The sequence below is a fragment of the Crocodylus siamensis genome, chromosome 3, assembly GCF_052110815.1.
Source record: "Crocodylus siamensis isolate JL-2025a chromosome 3, ASM5211081v1, whole genome shotgun sequence".
Lineage (NCBI taxonomy): Eukaryota > Metazoa > Chordata > Crocodylia > Crocodylidae > Crocodylus > Crocodylus siamensis.
The window spans coordinates 84,535,851-84,552,711 of record NC_143397.1 but is presented as its reverse complement, the minus strand read 5'-3'; the positions used below and the strand labels follow the sequence as shown (position 1 = coordinate 84,552,711).

At 41.3% G+C, this 16,861-nt stretch overlaps 1 protein-coding gene across 2 annotated transcripts in view; it reads right to left on the bottom strand.

Annotated features, from left to right (window-relative positions):
• Positions 1-1,888: 1,888 nt before the first annotated feature.
• Positions 1,889-16,861, bottom strand: part of UBQLN1 (ubiquilin 1) — a 38,627-nt gene continuing 23,654 nt past the window's right edge. Inside the window, exons 4-11 of one of the 2 annotated variants that reach the window (XM_090038676.1) lie at positions 16,126-16,388; positions 14,848-15,006; positions 13,856-14,099; positions 11,226-11,368; positions 6,965-7,048; positions 5,073-5,188; positions 4,654-4,822; positions 1,889-3,069 (exon numbers count right to left, since the gene is read on the bottom strand). In XM_090038676.1, coding sequence (XP_089894802.1) covers positions 2,917-3,069; positions 4,654-4,822; positions 5,073-5,188; positions 6,965-7,048; positions 11,226-11,368; positions 13,856-14,099; positions 14,848-15,006; positions 16,126-16,388 — 1,331 coding nt within the window. In that variant the 3' untranslated portion in view covers positions 1,889-2,916. Of the gene's footprint in view, positions 3,073-4,653; positions 4,823-5,072; positions 5,189-6,964; positions 7,049-11,225; positions 11,369-13,855; positions 14,100-14,847; positions 15,007-16,125; positions 16,389-16,861 lie in introns of both variants that reach the window. The other variant, XM_090038677.1, reaches the window with a different exon arrangement.

The window sequence follows — 16,861 nt, the reverse complement described above, 5'->3', positions numbered from 1 at the left end:
ATGGCATTAATCAGGCAAATCCCCCATTGTTAATAAGTGACTGAAAATTTGGTAAGTGAAACACAGTGAAAAAAAATCCTTAATCTTCCCTTTCAAAAAACAAGTTTTATATTATTTTCTGGGATGTGTACAAGAAAAATTGGTATTTTTTTTTTTGAGTTATTGGAGATTATCTCCAACAGGAGTTCATGCGATTTAGAGTCAGCGTTTCATCATCTCCATAAATTTAAGGCCCCTGTATGCTGAATTCATTTTCCTTTTTCATTCAACAGTGGTTGAACAAAAGCCAACTTGCACATTTTCTAAATATTAATATGAGGTGAACAGCTATGGAACATACCTGTATTGTGTAAAGTTTTAATCCATTGAAGCATTGGAAAGCTCATTCCAGTGTTGTTTATATCATTTAAGAATTGTTCTTCCACAATATATACATATGTTGGCCTTTACACTTAATCTGCTGTAAGTGAATAGTGATTTTTGGGTGCCCAATTTTAAGGGATCTTGATTTTTTTCAGTGATTCGCTTCTTGAAAGTCAGGTCCCTTTAGAGCAGGGGCATCCAATCTTTTTGAATGTGGGGCCAGATCATGAACTTTATCACCCAGTGAGCCATATTCAAAGACTTCACAGGAAACCATATCACACCATGCCGCCCGAAAGTATAGTGTTTGCTTTTGTTTCCCGTCACAGCACCTCGGGCCTCAAGAAGTGGCTCGGCAGGCCGCATGGCAGCCGGCAGGCCATATGTTGGACAAGCCTGCTTTAAAAGCATCTCAATCACTTGGCCAAGGTTCTTTCAAAAATTGACTAACGGAATCAGGAAAGTGAAGTAAAATGTAGGTCACCTCCCACAGCTGTACCAACTCCATCCTAGTTGCACTTAATGATGTCACCCCTCCCCTGCATGAATAAAGGATTTTTAAACTGATGAAAACATTGATCTGAGTATTTGCTGAAGAGATTATATTGCCCTCATGAAGAAGGGTTTGCCTCTTGCCTATTTATACTTTTGTTACTTTCTGGGACATAGCCTATAAAGATTTCCTTCCAAACCTATGGAAACTCTAACAATTTTTTTTTATATAGACAGATGAAAGCAGGATGTTTTGGTATGCCCAGATTTAAATGTGAGTATGTTTATACTCAGTACTGCTAACCTATGAGACTTTGGTCCAGAGGCCTGTGGCACATTTACCAGCCAAGGGTTTTTCCTTGAACTTTTCACAGTGTTGTGTCAGCAGCATGAAAACAATTTACTTACTGCCAGAGATGAACATTATGGCCTGTAAGCCTCTAAACTCTAAAGTGTACAAAGAAGACAATGAGCCCTTTCCCCCATGCACAGGTTCTGTCCACTTGGCTGTGCCCCAACAAATGTTTTGAAGGTTTTAAGCATTGTTACTGCATGTACCTAACATCATTTGCTTTATACTAAATTCTCTCACTTAGCTTTGAAAGCTTTCAACTACGGCAGGGTAAGAATAACCCATGTTTATTATATTCTTTTACCACCAAAGTGATTTTTACATGACAATTAAATACTGCAATTAAGTCTAACTATTAGAGAAATAACTATAACATTTAAACTGACTTGAAAAAATTTACAAGAGATGCAGAATCCAAACCAGAGCTGTTTGGTAACTAGAATAAACACGGTTGAGTGATTTTTCACTAGTACATTTCTCTGCTTGAACAGCAGTACAAAACCACTGGTTCCCTTCCTTCCCTCTCCATTCTATAAACCAGAGACACTGTTAATCTTGGCCAAACGGTAGCCTGAGATACTCCAAAAGCTTCATCTCAAAAGGCCAGTAACCAAAATGTTTATCTGTTTTGAAGGTCAAACAACTGACTGAAAATACACACACAGCAGCTTGCCCACAAAGAATTTTTAATTCATTTATTACCTGTGCACAAGAGAAATAGCTACCAATAAAAACTCAAAAGATATACAGTATTTTTACATGGTGGTTAAAAGTAATCAGAATATCACATGACAATGAGTGAAAGTAATGTTTCCAATTACAAATCATAATACATGTTAGAATTTCAACATGGGATAGCCAAAAAGCCTCAGAAGCTTTTTCAGACGTCACGTAGTGTTTCTTCAATTTGCACAAAGATTAAGATAATTTACAATTAATCTTTGTGAATATTGAGGCAATGTTAATAACAATGCAGGTTTCTGTACAGTTAAGATGTATAGAGATAACCAGATCAGCAATTCTAGTATATTTTAAATGAACTTATCTAAGCACTTCTGCAGAGATGTTTACCAAAGATACTGAAAGATTCTACTCTAGAAACGTGTCTTATGACTTATTTGTTCTGTAGTTTTTTGGTTACTTATCGTTTCATTCTATCGCAATGTGTAAGTTCCTAGAAATAAGCCATTTTCAATGGTGTATATTGTGTTTATACTTTATACAAATAAAAGCAAAAAATGGTAGGTAACTCGAGTGGTATAAATCTTACAGCATTTTGCTAGCAAAAAATACATGCCGAAGTCACAATAAGCAGTATTGGAACCCACAAATTATAGCTTCATTTGTCTCCTTTTTAATTTTTATTCTACATAAATTACTACTGAAGGCTAATGTTTAAGTAGTAAAGAAACTGGACAGTTGTAGGTCAGACAGAACCTGTTTACCCCATTGTGAAAGCCGATATCTGTTTCAAAAAATCACAATAAATGCAGAACGAAGAGAAATGTGATGCATGCAACAACTCTGAGTGAAAAGCGTTGATTCCCACTGTTCGAAGAAAACTACTGCACTCCACCTTAAAACGCATCAGACTGCTTTTAGTTATAACAAGACAATCCCAAGAGTCAGAATGAAATAAAGCAAGTATTTTAAAGATTTAAGAGCTGTTATCAAAAATAAATTACATTTTTCAAGTTAAGGAAATGTTGCTATGATGGTTGGGAGCCCAGTAGCCTTTCAATAGCTGCATTGATATCTCCTCCGGTTGCTATTAGAGCTTGTAAGTTTGCTTCACGGTTCAAAAAGCCCATTGCACTGAGCTGTTCCAGTTGCTGCTGAAATCGGACTTCTGGATTTTGTAACTGCTAAAAGAAAAAAAGAAGAAAATTTATTTTAAACTGTAAGTAAAGGCTTAGTGTAAGTGCTATTATATGTGCAAAATGGTAAGAATGCAGACATCATCTTGTTCTTTGTTAGTTTCTGCAATTACTCTCTTCCTTTCAAGTCCTCAAAACTAGACTGTTAAATAAGAAATTACAAAAATTAAAATGTACAGACAGCTGACTTGTGTAATAATCTACACCAAAGGTTATATCACACACTTGTGAGATGAACTTATAGGAAGTGCTGCATGTCTGATTCAACATAATGGAGCAACATAAAAAATGAACCCAACTTAGATTTTTTTTCCTGGTAATAGTTCCTTCAAAGTGTACAACAGGTCACTTTGGTCAGGTGAAATTAAATATTGAATCCTACGATGCTGTTCATCGGATTTTAAATACCCCTACAGATGGCAACAGGCAATAGGGTAAATGTAATCAGGTTATTTTACTGGTATCAGTCACCACTGTTTCTAAACCTTGATCAAGGTTTGGAAGAGTTCTAGCTGTTTTATAAAACTTCTAATGAGAAACTCAACAGCTGTAACTTTTATGCACTGATCCAGTTCTAACACAATACAAACAACAGAACTCCAATCACAATGGTGTCTGTAAGGGCTTGGTCATACAAACTTCTGGTTTGGAACGATCTTTGAAGTCATTTTAATTATGCCTTACAATTTAAACCTGCAAATCCAAAGAAAACGGCACATGCTGTTTTTGTAAGCAGTTGTCAATCCAATTGTTTTTAGAGCAAACACAGAACTGTGCGCTTGGCAGCTAAACGGAAGGGAGAAACTGATTTTTAAATATTTTGTTTTAGAGACTGAAGAACAGCAGAAAGACAGGTATTTCAGTTAGTAACCAACCCACAAAGAAATAAAACCTTCTCAGCATCTTGCAAGCTGCCATTCCATCAGTTACAGCCCCAGATATTCCAGCATAAATGGCAGAGCTGTTCATAAATTAAGTAAAGACTCAAATGGATGCTGTTTAGAAAGATATACTCCTTTCCAATGCTTACACCTACTCCTTTGAATGTGCATGACTACGTTGCTGAAAACAACTCATGCTTCAAAACAAACTATAACCACTGCACAAATGTAACAAGCACTAACAAAGTAAGAAACTTGTAGCTAGTCAGATAAAATCTGCTTGTTGTTTTACTTGGAACTTTTCATACTTTGTCAAAGATTTTTACCAGCCTGATACCCCTCCACCACAGAATTTAAATAACAGCATTTTTTTTTGAAGGGATACGAAAATGTTAATTCAGACCTAGGCGGGGTCAAAAATGAAAACGTTAGTTCCATACTACTGATATGAGACAGAGAGACGAGACAGACAAAGAGACGAGACAATATTATCCTGAGGAAACAAAATGTTCAAATTTAAAGTTTTATCAGCATTTATTTCCAGCTCTTGGGAAAGTAACAGTTTGAGTCTCAGCCTGACAGGCATGTATTCAAAGGGTAGCAGCATATTTTTCAAGTATTCTTACTGCCTTTTGGCCTACATTTGTAACTCAAATATTGAAAAGGATTTAGCTATGCGCTAGTTTACCTGAGCATTTGCACCAGCAAGTGCCTGTAACATCTGCTGAACAAATTGTTGGTGACCAGGCTCAGCAACTCCTGACACTGGACTTGTATTTTCACTGGGAACAGAGCTGGATACACTTGTCCCTGTAGGCCCTCCAGTGCTTCCTAATCCACCTAAACCAGGAGTAAACCTGCAGAGATGAGGAACAGAAAGATGCTGAGACACTTTTACATTAATAATTATTACATTTTATTACACATTCCAACCAGCTCCTCAGTTCTCACATGGCAAAATCTACTGATGATGAAGTTAAATTAACATAGGAGAATTTGTACAACTGGCAAGCCTCCTAAAGAAGCAAGACAGGACGCTGACAAATTAACAGATTTAATATCCAAAAAGTATTAAGTAGTCCCTGAATGCATGTCATCAACTCTTACCCTGGTATAAGTCCTGGTGCTTCTGTTGCCAATGTTTGTAAGCCCTGCTGAATTTGTAACAAAGCCTGCATTGCTCTAGGATTTGACATTGCTGATAATGTATCAGGATTCTGCATCTAAAAACAGGAGAGAAAAATGTCACAACAGAAACATGTGCAGGGATATGCCAGCAATTTTGTAGGACCCCCCCCCCCTTGAATATCCCTACGTAAACCCTATGAAATATTTCTGTCTCTCTGTCAAGCTACTAAGACAACTCTTCTGGTTTGCTTAGGCTCATCAAGTGCAGTTTACTACTTTAGAAACAGTGTTAACTTCTCCCAGCAAAGCTTATCATCTAACATACCTGATTTTCAAGAGTCCCAGGGCTTTAAGATTCCAGTATAAATTTTGGAATTAGTCTCCCATATGGTGAGACTCGTGGCATGTGGAACCTGGCCGATGTACACGGACATACAACTAACATATGCATCTCTCTCTACTGTTTCATACTATTTCTGGCTGTGCTCAAAAAACATTTCTATTAAAGTTCACATTTTAAAAGCATGTCTACTTCCATCTACAGGTTTTCCTCGCTTTATGCTCTACATGCGTTCTTGGAAAACTGTGCATAACTCAAATTCACATACAGGGAACGCACTTTACAATATAGCAAATAGGAATATGTTCCAAGATTTTGACTGTACTGACCCCCAGACCCATTTCTACCACTTTTACAAGACAACTGGTTGGTACTCACCAACAGCAGACAGTACACACAAGCACGTGGTGATCAGTGTTACCACAGTGGGGATGGCAATTACAGAAACGCGCGTCTCAGACAATGAGCAAGGAGCACAGATCCACACGGGGCTATATTTTGGTGTGTATCACTCCCACAAAGCAGCTGACATAAAAGTCAATTTACCTTGCATATAACAGATTTTTGGTATAAAAGGCTCATTGCATAAGAGTGAATTCGCACATACAGAACCTGCATAAAGCGAGGGAAACCTGTACGCTGCCACTGCAGACTGCTTTACAATACTCCACAGAGTCTATGAAGTTCCCCTTTCTGGTCAAGATCTTATCCTACTCAAACTTCAACTGCTGAAGCTACAGAAGTACAACTAAATATAAAGCAAACCCTTAGGCCAGGAACTCTTGAAACACTTATGATATTTCAAATGTGAAACTAAAATTCAACCCCCAGCCCATCTCTGCTTAGAACTATCAAATAAAAGAGAAATATTTCACACTGCCTTCTGAACTACAAGTGAAAGATTCAAACAGAGATGTGTAATCAAAAACTATATATTCTTCACCATTTGGTGTGCATATTTCAGAACACCAAGATGACCTAGATGTTTATTAATTTGTTCTCATTAATTTGGTAGTCCCAAGCATAGCACAAAAATTGCACTGATGGGGGAAGTGGATGAAGAGATGAGAGGCCAAAAGCACAATCTTCATGAAAACTCAAAGTATCCTTTCCACAGGCTTTTGGGGAACAAAGAGCAAAACTGAAGTCTCATTTTGGGGGGAAAGGGGAAGAGAAGAAGGGATGGTGACTTATAGTTTTGTATTTGCATTTTTGTGAAGTACCACACAAAAGCAGTAAAAATGCATTCTATGATAGATGCCCACATGAAACAAGTAATTCACTCCAGACAAAGAAGCATAAGCAAATCGAAGTGGCTGCACTATATACAGAGGGTGCACTTACTAGCAGATAGGTATAACCCTGGGACAGAAGGGGCAGGGTCAATGAGTCAACCACTTATTAATGAGCGAGAGGTAGAATGGCAGATCAGGCTTTCATGCTTTCAGCCAGATGAGAAAAAAAGACTGTTCATAATTCAACCAACATTTTGCAGCAATTTAACTAACAGCTAGTTTCTCATCTCACTCACTTGCTGAAGGAAAGTTGGAAGCTGTTGTCTCATTTGTTCTTGAAGCTGAGGGTTTCCAGCAAATAAAGGATTGTTCAGCATCATCTAAGAGACACATGTACAATTTTAACAGAAAATACTCAATATAGTAAAGAGACCTCCCCCAGAAAGAGCTGACTGACTGCATTTTAGGTATTAGATGCAAGATCCAATTAACAAATGTGATACAATTGGAGTCTTCAAAAAATCTTTAACAAACCCTTCTGTTGCAATCATTTGCAAAAACTGTTTTTTCATAAACATTCAAATAGCTAATACCGGTCACTAGAACTTAAAATTCATTTTTCTAATGAACTGCCAGATCTAAACTAGGCTCGTCGGGGGAAGGGGAAGATGAGGGTGGAGGAAATATCAGACTGCCGGACCAAACAGCACCCACAACTACAGCCCAGCCCAGACCCACGAGTGGAGCAATCAAACAGGTAAGAGAGAGGGGCCAGGGTAACGTTGGGACTGGGGGTCAGTACACACACCCACAGGAGGCCTCAAATGCCTCTACACAAACGCTCGTAGTGTGGGCAACAAGCAAGAGGAACTCGCCCTCCTGCTGGCTGACATCAGCCCGGACATAGTGGGGATTACAGAAACGTGGTGGGACGAAATGCATGATTGGGCGGTCAGTGTCAAGGGCTATAGGCTGTACAGGAGGGACAGGATAGGAAAGAGGGGTGGGGGCGTGGCGCTCTATATTAAGGAGGAATACACATCCTCCTTAATTAGCAAGGAGCCAGGGCAGGGGCACTCTGTAGTGCTTTGGGTTAGAGTACAAGGCAGTCGAGGGGAAAGGGACTTAATGGTGGGAGTCTACTACAGACCTGCCAACCAGGGAGAAGAGCTTGACCAGGAATTCTTGGGTCAGCTCACAGAGGTAGTGAAGGCTAAGGATGTGGTTGTCATGGGGGACCTGAATTTCCCGGACATCTGCTGGGAAGAGTAGTCAGCCAGGTCTGAACGCTCACGGAGGTTCTTGGCCAGAGTGCAGGACCTCCATCTAACCCAGGAGGTGCACAGACCCACCAGGGGGAACGCCTTGTTGGACCTGGTGCTGGCCACGGGTGATGACCTGGTGAGGGGGCTGCGGGTGCTCAACCACCTGGGCGACAGCGATCATCGCCTGCTGGAATTCACCATCCAGCGCAAGGTGGCAAAGGCATGCAGTAAGGCAGCGGCCCTAGATTTTAGGAGGGCAGACTTCAATGAGCTAAGGAGGATAGTTGGAGAAGTGCTGAGGTCCCGGGGGGGGAGGGCAGCCAGGTGTCCAAGGAGAGTGGTCGCTCCTTAAGGAGACAATCCTCCAAGCCCAAAGGAAGGTAATCCCAACGAGGATCAAAGGGAGCAGGAGAGCACACAAGCCTCTGTGGCTCACCAAAAGAATTTGGGAATGTCTCCTTGCTAAAAAGGAAGCTTATACCCAGTGGAAAGAAGGGGTCATCACCAGGGAGGGCTATTCTGTAGTTGCTCGGCGATGTAGGGGGGCAGTTAGGAAGGCCAAGGCAGAGATGGAACTGGGACTAGCTTCCCAGATTAAGGACAATAAGAAGTCTTTTTTTAAATACGTAGGGGGTAAAAAAAAGGTCCCGGGTAATGTGGGGCCCTCGCAGGATGACATGGGAAACTTGGTCGTCACACCAGACGACAAAGCTAACATGTTTAACAATTTCTTTGCCTCCGTCTTCCTAAGTAGGGACCAGAACAGCCACTTCCCTGCTGGGCCCCCCTCGGGCCCCAGGGGAGGCACACCTGGGCCACGGGTTAGTGAGGAATTAGTTAGGGAGCTTCTGGAGGGGTTGGACGTATTCAAGTCAGCCAGTCTGGACGATCTCCACCCTAGAGTTCTAAAGGAACTGGCCGAGGTCATTGCAAGTCCCCTGGCACAGCTTTACGAGCACTCGTGGTGCTCTGGTGAGGTACCGGAGGACTGGAAGAGGGCCAACGTGGTCCCCATCTTCAAAAAAGGCAGGAAGGAGGACCCGGGAAACTATAGGCCGGTTAGTCTCACCTCGATCCTAGGCAAGCTGTTCGAGAAAATTATGCTGGCACACATCCAGGAGGGGCCAGCAGGGGACTGCATGCTTAGGGGCAACCAACACGGGTTCATCAGTGGCAGGTCCTGTCAGACCAACCTGGTGGCCTTTTACGATCAGATCACCAGATCATTAGATTCAGGGGTAGCAGTGGATATAATCTTCCTGGACTTCCAGAAGGCTTTTGACACTGTCTCTCACCCTGTTCTCATTAAGAAACTGGGGGGCTGTGGTGTAGACACCCACACAGTCAAATGGGTCACCAACTGGCTGGAGGGCCGCACCCAGAGGGTGGTAGTAGATGGGTCCTTCTCAACCTGGGAGGACGTGGGCAGTGGGGTTCCGCAGGGCTCGGTCCTTGGGCCCGCACTGTTCAACATCTTCATCAGCGATTTGGATGAGGGGGTGAAAAGCACCCTGTTCAAATTTGCTGATGACACTAAGATGTGGGGGGACGTGGGTACATTGGAAGGATGCAACAGGCTACAATCAGACCTAGACAGGTTACGGGGGTGGGCGGACGAGAATAGGATGGGTTTCAACACAGACAAGTGCACGGTGATGCACCTCAGGAGGAACAACCGGCACCATACCTACAGGTTGGAGAACTCCCCTCTTATCAGCACGGAGACAGAAAGGGATCTGGGGGTCATCATTGACTCCAAGATGAACATGGGCTGGCAGTGTGGAGAGGCAGTTAGGAAGGCCAACCGCACCTTGGCATGCATCCACAGATGCATCTCGAGCAGGTCCAAGGAGGTGATCCTCCCCCTCTATGCGGCACTGGTCAGGCCGCAGCTGGAGTATTGCATCCAGTTCTGGGCGCCACACTTCAAGAGGGATGTCGACAGCATGGAGAGGGTCCAGAGGAGGCCACTCGTCTGATCAGGGGACAATAGGGCAGGCCCTATGAGGACAGGCTGCAGGACCTGGACCTGTTCAGCCTCCAAAACAGAAGGCTGAGGGAGGAACTTGTGGCCTGTTATAAACTAGTCAGGGGGGATCAGCAGGCACTGGGGGAGTCACTGTTCCCCTGAGCACCGCCAGGAGTGACCAGGAATAACGGTCACAAGCTAGCAGAGGGTAGATTTAGGCTAGCTATCAGGAGGCGCTACTTCAGTCAGGGCGGCTAGGGTCTGGAACCAGCCTTCAAGAGAAGTGGTGCTGGCCCCTACCCTGGGGGTGTTTAAGAGGAGGTTGGATGAACATCTTGCTGGGGTCATTTGACCCCAGTATTCTTTCCTGCCATGGCAGGGGGTCGGACTAGATGATCTGCTCAGGTCCCTTCCGACCCTAGAAACTATGAAACTCTCTCTGCAGAGAAAATGTCCCTTTCCTGAGGAGAAAAAGTTTCTTTTGTTCATCTTCAGTCTCTGAATTACAGAGCTAGAAGACTTTGTTTTTAAAGGCACATCAGAATGTGCAAGTAGCCAGGGAAGCTGTCGAACTGATCTCTTTAACACACAGGAGAAAACAGTTTTTATTTTACTCTATGTTAAAGCCATCCAGCCTGTGCTGACTCTTTATATGCCAGATTCAGTGTGGGTGCTGCCTTAAGTACTATTATTATTATTCAGATATATAACACACTCTACCCAGAGAGACTTAAAATAACTGACAAACAACAGTAGGTTCCTCAATTGACACTCCAAAACTAGAAAACCCCACCCTACCCCTGTTTACCCTCAAGAGCAAGCCCATCAGCAAATCCCAACTTCCATTTACATAGATGGGTTTATTGCTGTATTACCTTTATCCTCACCTTAATCCTAAAACAAGTACCATATCAGGGCAAATACCAGAAGGTCACAGCTGAAGACTGAAAATATAAATGGCACAACCCCACTGTTTCTCTTAGAAACCCTCTTCCCCACAACCCGATCAGTTTGTGGCCAAGCCTTTTCCTTTAGTTCTTGTGCTGGGTCACAAGTTTATGGTCACTAACTTTGAGGAGGTTGCCTTACGAAAGATGTCCAGTTTGGAACTTGAAAGGACTCTGGGTCAACGTTAATGGTACTCAGGCAACTACTCCAACAGCAGTTCATCATCTAATTATCTTCAGAAAATGGCTAGTCAGTGCTCAACCACAAACACAATTATGCTGTTGGGGGGGAAAAAAAAGCTGCTACATGAATCCAACCCCTTTCTTTTCATTCAAAAAAATTCACAAACTGAATTCAATATATAGATGCATTTACCTGTGCAGCAAGATCAGGGTTCTGGCTTAGCGACTGCATCATGCTCCTCATGTAGGGTGCAGACAGCATGTTCTGCATTAGCTGGGGGTTTTCTGTTATCTGTTGCAATAAACTCTGCATCCCTGGTGTGTTGAACATGCCAGCTTTAAAAAGTAAAATGCCAGTTAGAAATTCATCAACACGAACATAAGCATAAATGAAGAATGCACATCACTAAGTACAATAATGAGCATACAGCATATTTCCATAATTTTACATAACAAATCTAACTGCCGCTAAAGGAGACCAGTCACAACTCCCCCCAAAATTGTTCTATTTATAACCAATACAAGATTGTGAGACATGTAATTTTAAGGTGTTCTAAGTAACGAACATTTCACTGAAAAGGGCACAACCTAGGAGGCTAGGTACATTTCAAAATATACACCCTGTTCTAATAGTGGTAGAATGTGCCAGGAAATAAACGCACGTCTCAAAACTGTGTGCTGATTGTCCCATCCCAAATTAGATCTAAACCCTGAAAACATGTTCAGTCTATCTTTCTATTCCTATGTAGATTTCCTGCACAATTTTGGAGATGGGCCCTCGAATGTTAACTAATGCATCTCCAGTTACTTGTTCCTTTCCAATACAGCCCCGTATTTTAAGTAGAAAGTCAGAGGCAATTACATGTAAAGGAAGAAATCAGAATGCTTTCTGGGTAACTTGAATATCAGAACTGACATCTAATTGCAAACAGCTTGCAAATAAGCTCCGCAAAACAGTTAACTTCTCAAGTCATGCAAGAACATGCTCCAAAAATCAAGAGAAATCCTTCCTCAATCTGGTGGTGGACGGATGGTGGAGGATTTAAATCAATCTGGTACCTGATTTAATTTGCCACCTCCAGAAAATGAGGAGCAGATTGTACTGACCTGTAGGGTGTGGCTAAATGAGACAGCATGACAAAGCAGCTGCGCAAGAGGCAATGACTGAATCCAGTTCTGCAGGACAACATTCACCTGGCATAACCAAAGTACTCCTTAACCTGGATTTTCTTCACACCTTCCAAATTCTGCACCAGATAAACTAGGGATCCTAAAGTCTCCATTACTAAATAAGGCACTTTACCAGCAGGATTTGCAGCTACTTGACAACAGATTTATGTTGTCATCAAGTAGTCCTGGGTTCAAATATGGATTCTGGAAAGTGGCTACAGATCATTCTGTTCCTGTCTGCCTCTGCTCCTACATTTCCTTTATCATCAGTTTCCAGCATACAGCACCCTAGCACACACACTCATTTTCAGTGAAGCAGGTGAGGCTGTTTCTTCTTTGGTAATGGATAAGGAACATCAGGGAGAGCACAAGAGTCTCCCTACTTTTTTTCTAGTCTGACTGCTTAGGTAAGCCAATTACAAGGAATGTGCTTGCAACTGTGGGATGGATCATGAACAGTAAGCTTACTGGAGGTGGTAAATGCTCAGTCTAATTAATGTGTGGGCACCATGGAGGCAAGAGCATGCTCAGTGCAAATGGCCTCTTTAGAGTATAGTGCTACTGACCACAAAGATCTCTATTAAACATGTCTTAAATGCTAATTTTCAGTATCTCATCACAGCCAATTTCAACCAGATTTTCAGGGACAGCTAAAGGCAGCTAACAGTTTGTTTTGGGGGGAAAGGGGGGTTGTTGTAGATACTTACATGATCAACTGGCAGCTTGGAAGCAGAGACAATGACAAATGATACTGATCACTACTGTCTTGTTGCCTTGGACAGACCCTCCCAGCTATATCCCCTCTACTTTTCTTGTCTTTGGATTTAGACTGTACGTTCTGACTGGGAAAAGATAGTTTGTGTGGGCTCTACCACTATGATGTCCTGGATCATGACTAAGGCTCTAAGGGTGTTTATAGACATGCTCAGGGGAGTAGCGGGAAAGGGAGGGAGTGCTTTAAATTAGAATGGCTCAGAGCCACTCTAATTAAAGTGCCTGAAGCATCGCATGCATCACCAAGCATCCCTGTGCTGAAAAATGGTAGCAGGGACACTAACTAAAGCTCACTGAATGAGCTTCAGTTAAAGCACCCCCACTGCCATTTTTCAGCGTGGGGATACTTATACACATGGTGCTCCTGGCACTGTAATTACAGCATGTTAGAGCAGCCTCCCTGCACACTCTAAAGCACTACTGTAATACAAAAACTGGTTACACTGCTTCTGGTATTTGGAGTATTACAGTTATAATTTTTGGTATCCATCTTTAAAAATAAATTGTTGTTTCATTTAGTACATTACAAAGCCTATTTTTTTCTTTCACACCAAAATCTATACTTGTTTTCATGCAAGACACTGAGAAAATGTACTTAAACCATCTCACCCAGTAGCTGTATTATCAGCCTTTTACTCTTTTAGTGCTTAGTGGGCAAAAAGGTTGTTTGTCTAGATATTTCCTATTTTTATTATTACTTTCAGAAGTTTTATGGCCACTTCTGGTATTCTTGAGAAAAGTTTGTGTTTGTTATGCTGTACAGGAAGCGGGCACTAGTGAAGAACACTATGAAATTAAACATTCGTAAATACTTATTCCAATACAAGTGCCTTCTTTCTGCGGACATGCAAAAACAGAATTTGGTCAAAAAGAACGTACCTCCTAATCCAGGTCCCAAATTCGGTATGGTTGAGCTCTGTCCTGTATTGCCAGCGGTGCTACTTCCAACATTACTACTGCCACCACTTTCACCACTGGTACTGGTGCTGGTTGTAGAACTCTGGGAACTAGATGGAGGAGCCCAAGGATTTGGAAGAGGGTCTCTATTTTCTGTGCGAGATGGTTGGCTTTCCCCACCTGAAGATGCATTGCTTACTAAAGAAGCAAATGGGTTACCTCCAAACTACAGGGGGGGGGGGGAAAAAAAAAAGAGCCATCTATTTTATCACTCCTAGAAATTATAAGATTTGTGATGTGTGCAAAATTCTATTGGGAGACTGACTACTCTCCATCAATTACGCTCACCATCCCTACAAACACTTCATGGTACAACCAAATATTCTGAAGAGTGGTTAACTTCAGAAAGAAAACTGGATGCCTTTTTGAAAGTGTTGTAATCTGTATCCCTATGATGACAGTTGCCACAAGTCAAGAACAAGCCTGGAGGGCAAGAGGGTAGTTTTACTACCAAATTAAAGTGAAATATTCTCTAGTTTTCAGAGGCTTACAGTTGAAGAGATATATGAAGCAAGAAATTTAAGTCCCTAAAAGGACCCTTTATTTTCTGGGTCAAGTTGGTCAATTCCACCAAATGTAGACATTTTGTTAAGAAATACACACTCTCCAATATTTAATAGCTTCTAATGAAAATGAAAGAATGAAAAAAGCAAGAACTTTATTCTTAGGAGGCTGAGATCCAATATTTAATAGCTTCTAATGAAAATGAAAGAATGAAAAAAGCAAGAACTTTATTTTTAGGAGGCTGAGAGTTTAAGATTTCTGCAATATTTGCCCCTCATACAGAAGCAGAAGGTACAGGAACACTAAGCACCATGAAATTCAGTTTGCAAATTGCTTGAGTAGGACATAACATGCTTTCCTTTACTTGTGGGGAAAAAAAAATTTCAGTATTCTATGTGGCCATGTCTCACCTGTTCTTGAGCTGCGTTCAACATTGGCTCCTGAATATCTGTGTACATGCGTCGCAAAGCATTGTATCCACCTGGTATGCTTTCAAGGTTGCTCAAGGCTCGGTCCTGGTTTCTCATCATTTCTTGCATCATCGCTGGGTTTCTGGCAAGTTCTAGTGTCTAAGGAAGCGGAACATTTAATCTGTATTAATAAGAAATCCATTCTCACAGGAAAATATCAGCGTCTGAGCAGTGTCTCAGTGAGGCTGTCTATGCCACATCTCTAGCATGCAATAGCAGGGGTGTTTCTGAACACATTGGGGGCCACCTCCAGAGTCTGAAATACACCAGTAAAACTGCTTCAGGGTCAATCTACTACTGGTCACTTTTAAGACCTTGATCTTCAGTACACTGGAGCATGGCTGCTGTGTACACCTCCAGAACAGCTCTGCCACATTTCTGGGGGTGAACATTTGAGGGCGAGGGGGATTTCCTGAGACCTATTATGGATAGGATGTAAACAAACACTGTTACTAATTTATCTATCCTGTGGCAGTTCAGTTTAAAATTATGACATGAGAATCAAGAACTTTCTTGTTGGTAGCTTTAGAAAGTTAATCTACTAATTAACTGTTTTTTGGATCTTTATAAGTCTTCTGTCAAAACTTGTAAAAAAAATGTTGTTTTAAGAATATATTTTATTGGAAAACAGGAGACAGCAATAAGGTATGTTTAAGTTAATTTCCATTCAAAAAAACTGTTTGCAAATATACATGTTGTTTCAACTTAGAAGTATCAAAAAGAACCTACAAGAAATAAATACAGGGTTATTCAAGTGCACAGCATCCGTTAGACTTGTATGTTAAAACCTATCACCATGTAGACTTATACAAGCCAACTAGAAGCTGTCAGCTGGACTTCAAAATTTCCAGTTAGATAAAAGTAAATGGCATTTCCATTCTATTTTCCCTACTTATTTTTTTTCATAGTGTTACAATCATTCCCCCTCCCCTTTGCGATGAAAGCAAGAGTATGCGTGCAGTGCACATAAATATCTTAATTTAAATGCAGACCATTCAAGTTATGTAGTCATAAAACACTGCAGGGAATTTTAATAGATTGTTTTGACATTGAGCTACAGGTCAATAACTTAAGAGATAAGTTAAAAAGATCACCAGCATTTGCCTTCCAAGGATCCTTTTACGGTCCTAAATTTCTCAGCAATGCTTCTAACTTTTTGTACTGTACCATAACCACATAATAAAATTGTATCCGTCTTCAAGGCACTTTCAAACATACCTGTCTCATGATATCTGGATTATTCAGCATGTGACTGATCTCTGGATTTCTCTGTATCAATTGCTGCATTTGAGGATTGGCCATAATTAACTGCCTCATCAGATCTGGATTAGAAAGCATGCTCTGAACAAAGGGATTTTCCATTATCTGAACCATCATTTCTGGGTTGGACATGAGCTGCCGCTGCATCTGACTTTGTAATTCTGAAAAGTTAGATGTATTAAGTCCCAGGCTACTCAGACCTGCAAGTCCTCCAAGGCCACCTGAAGAGAGAAGAAAACAAAACCTAAATTCTCTGCTCTTGATACATACTTAAGACAGCTTTATCTATACCTTTCCTAAATACAAAGTACTTCAGTATATTGTCCAAATATGCACATAATGCAAAACAATGAGAATTCCATCCTTGCCCCAAGCACTAGAGATCTGTCCCCAATGCCTAGTATTTTAATAACCAAGACACTCAGCTAATAACCACTATTCACAGTAGTACAAGCCATTGCTATTCTAACAATTTTTTTTTTGTACACATGTTGTTATGGGATGTTTGATGTTTACAGCCTGACAATCTCTCCCTCCTTTTTAAACCATGCAATGTATATCTATAGTATGTCTGGTAAATCAAAGATAATATTGAGTGCAGTACATGTACTTCATTGTGATAAAATAGAACTGTTCTGTTTCCTAATGCATGTATAAAGGCCGTAGAATTTTGTCTTCACCTAGACTAAACGGA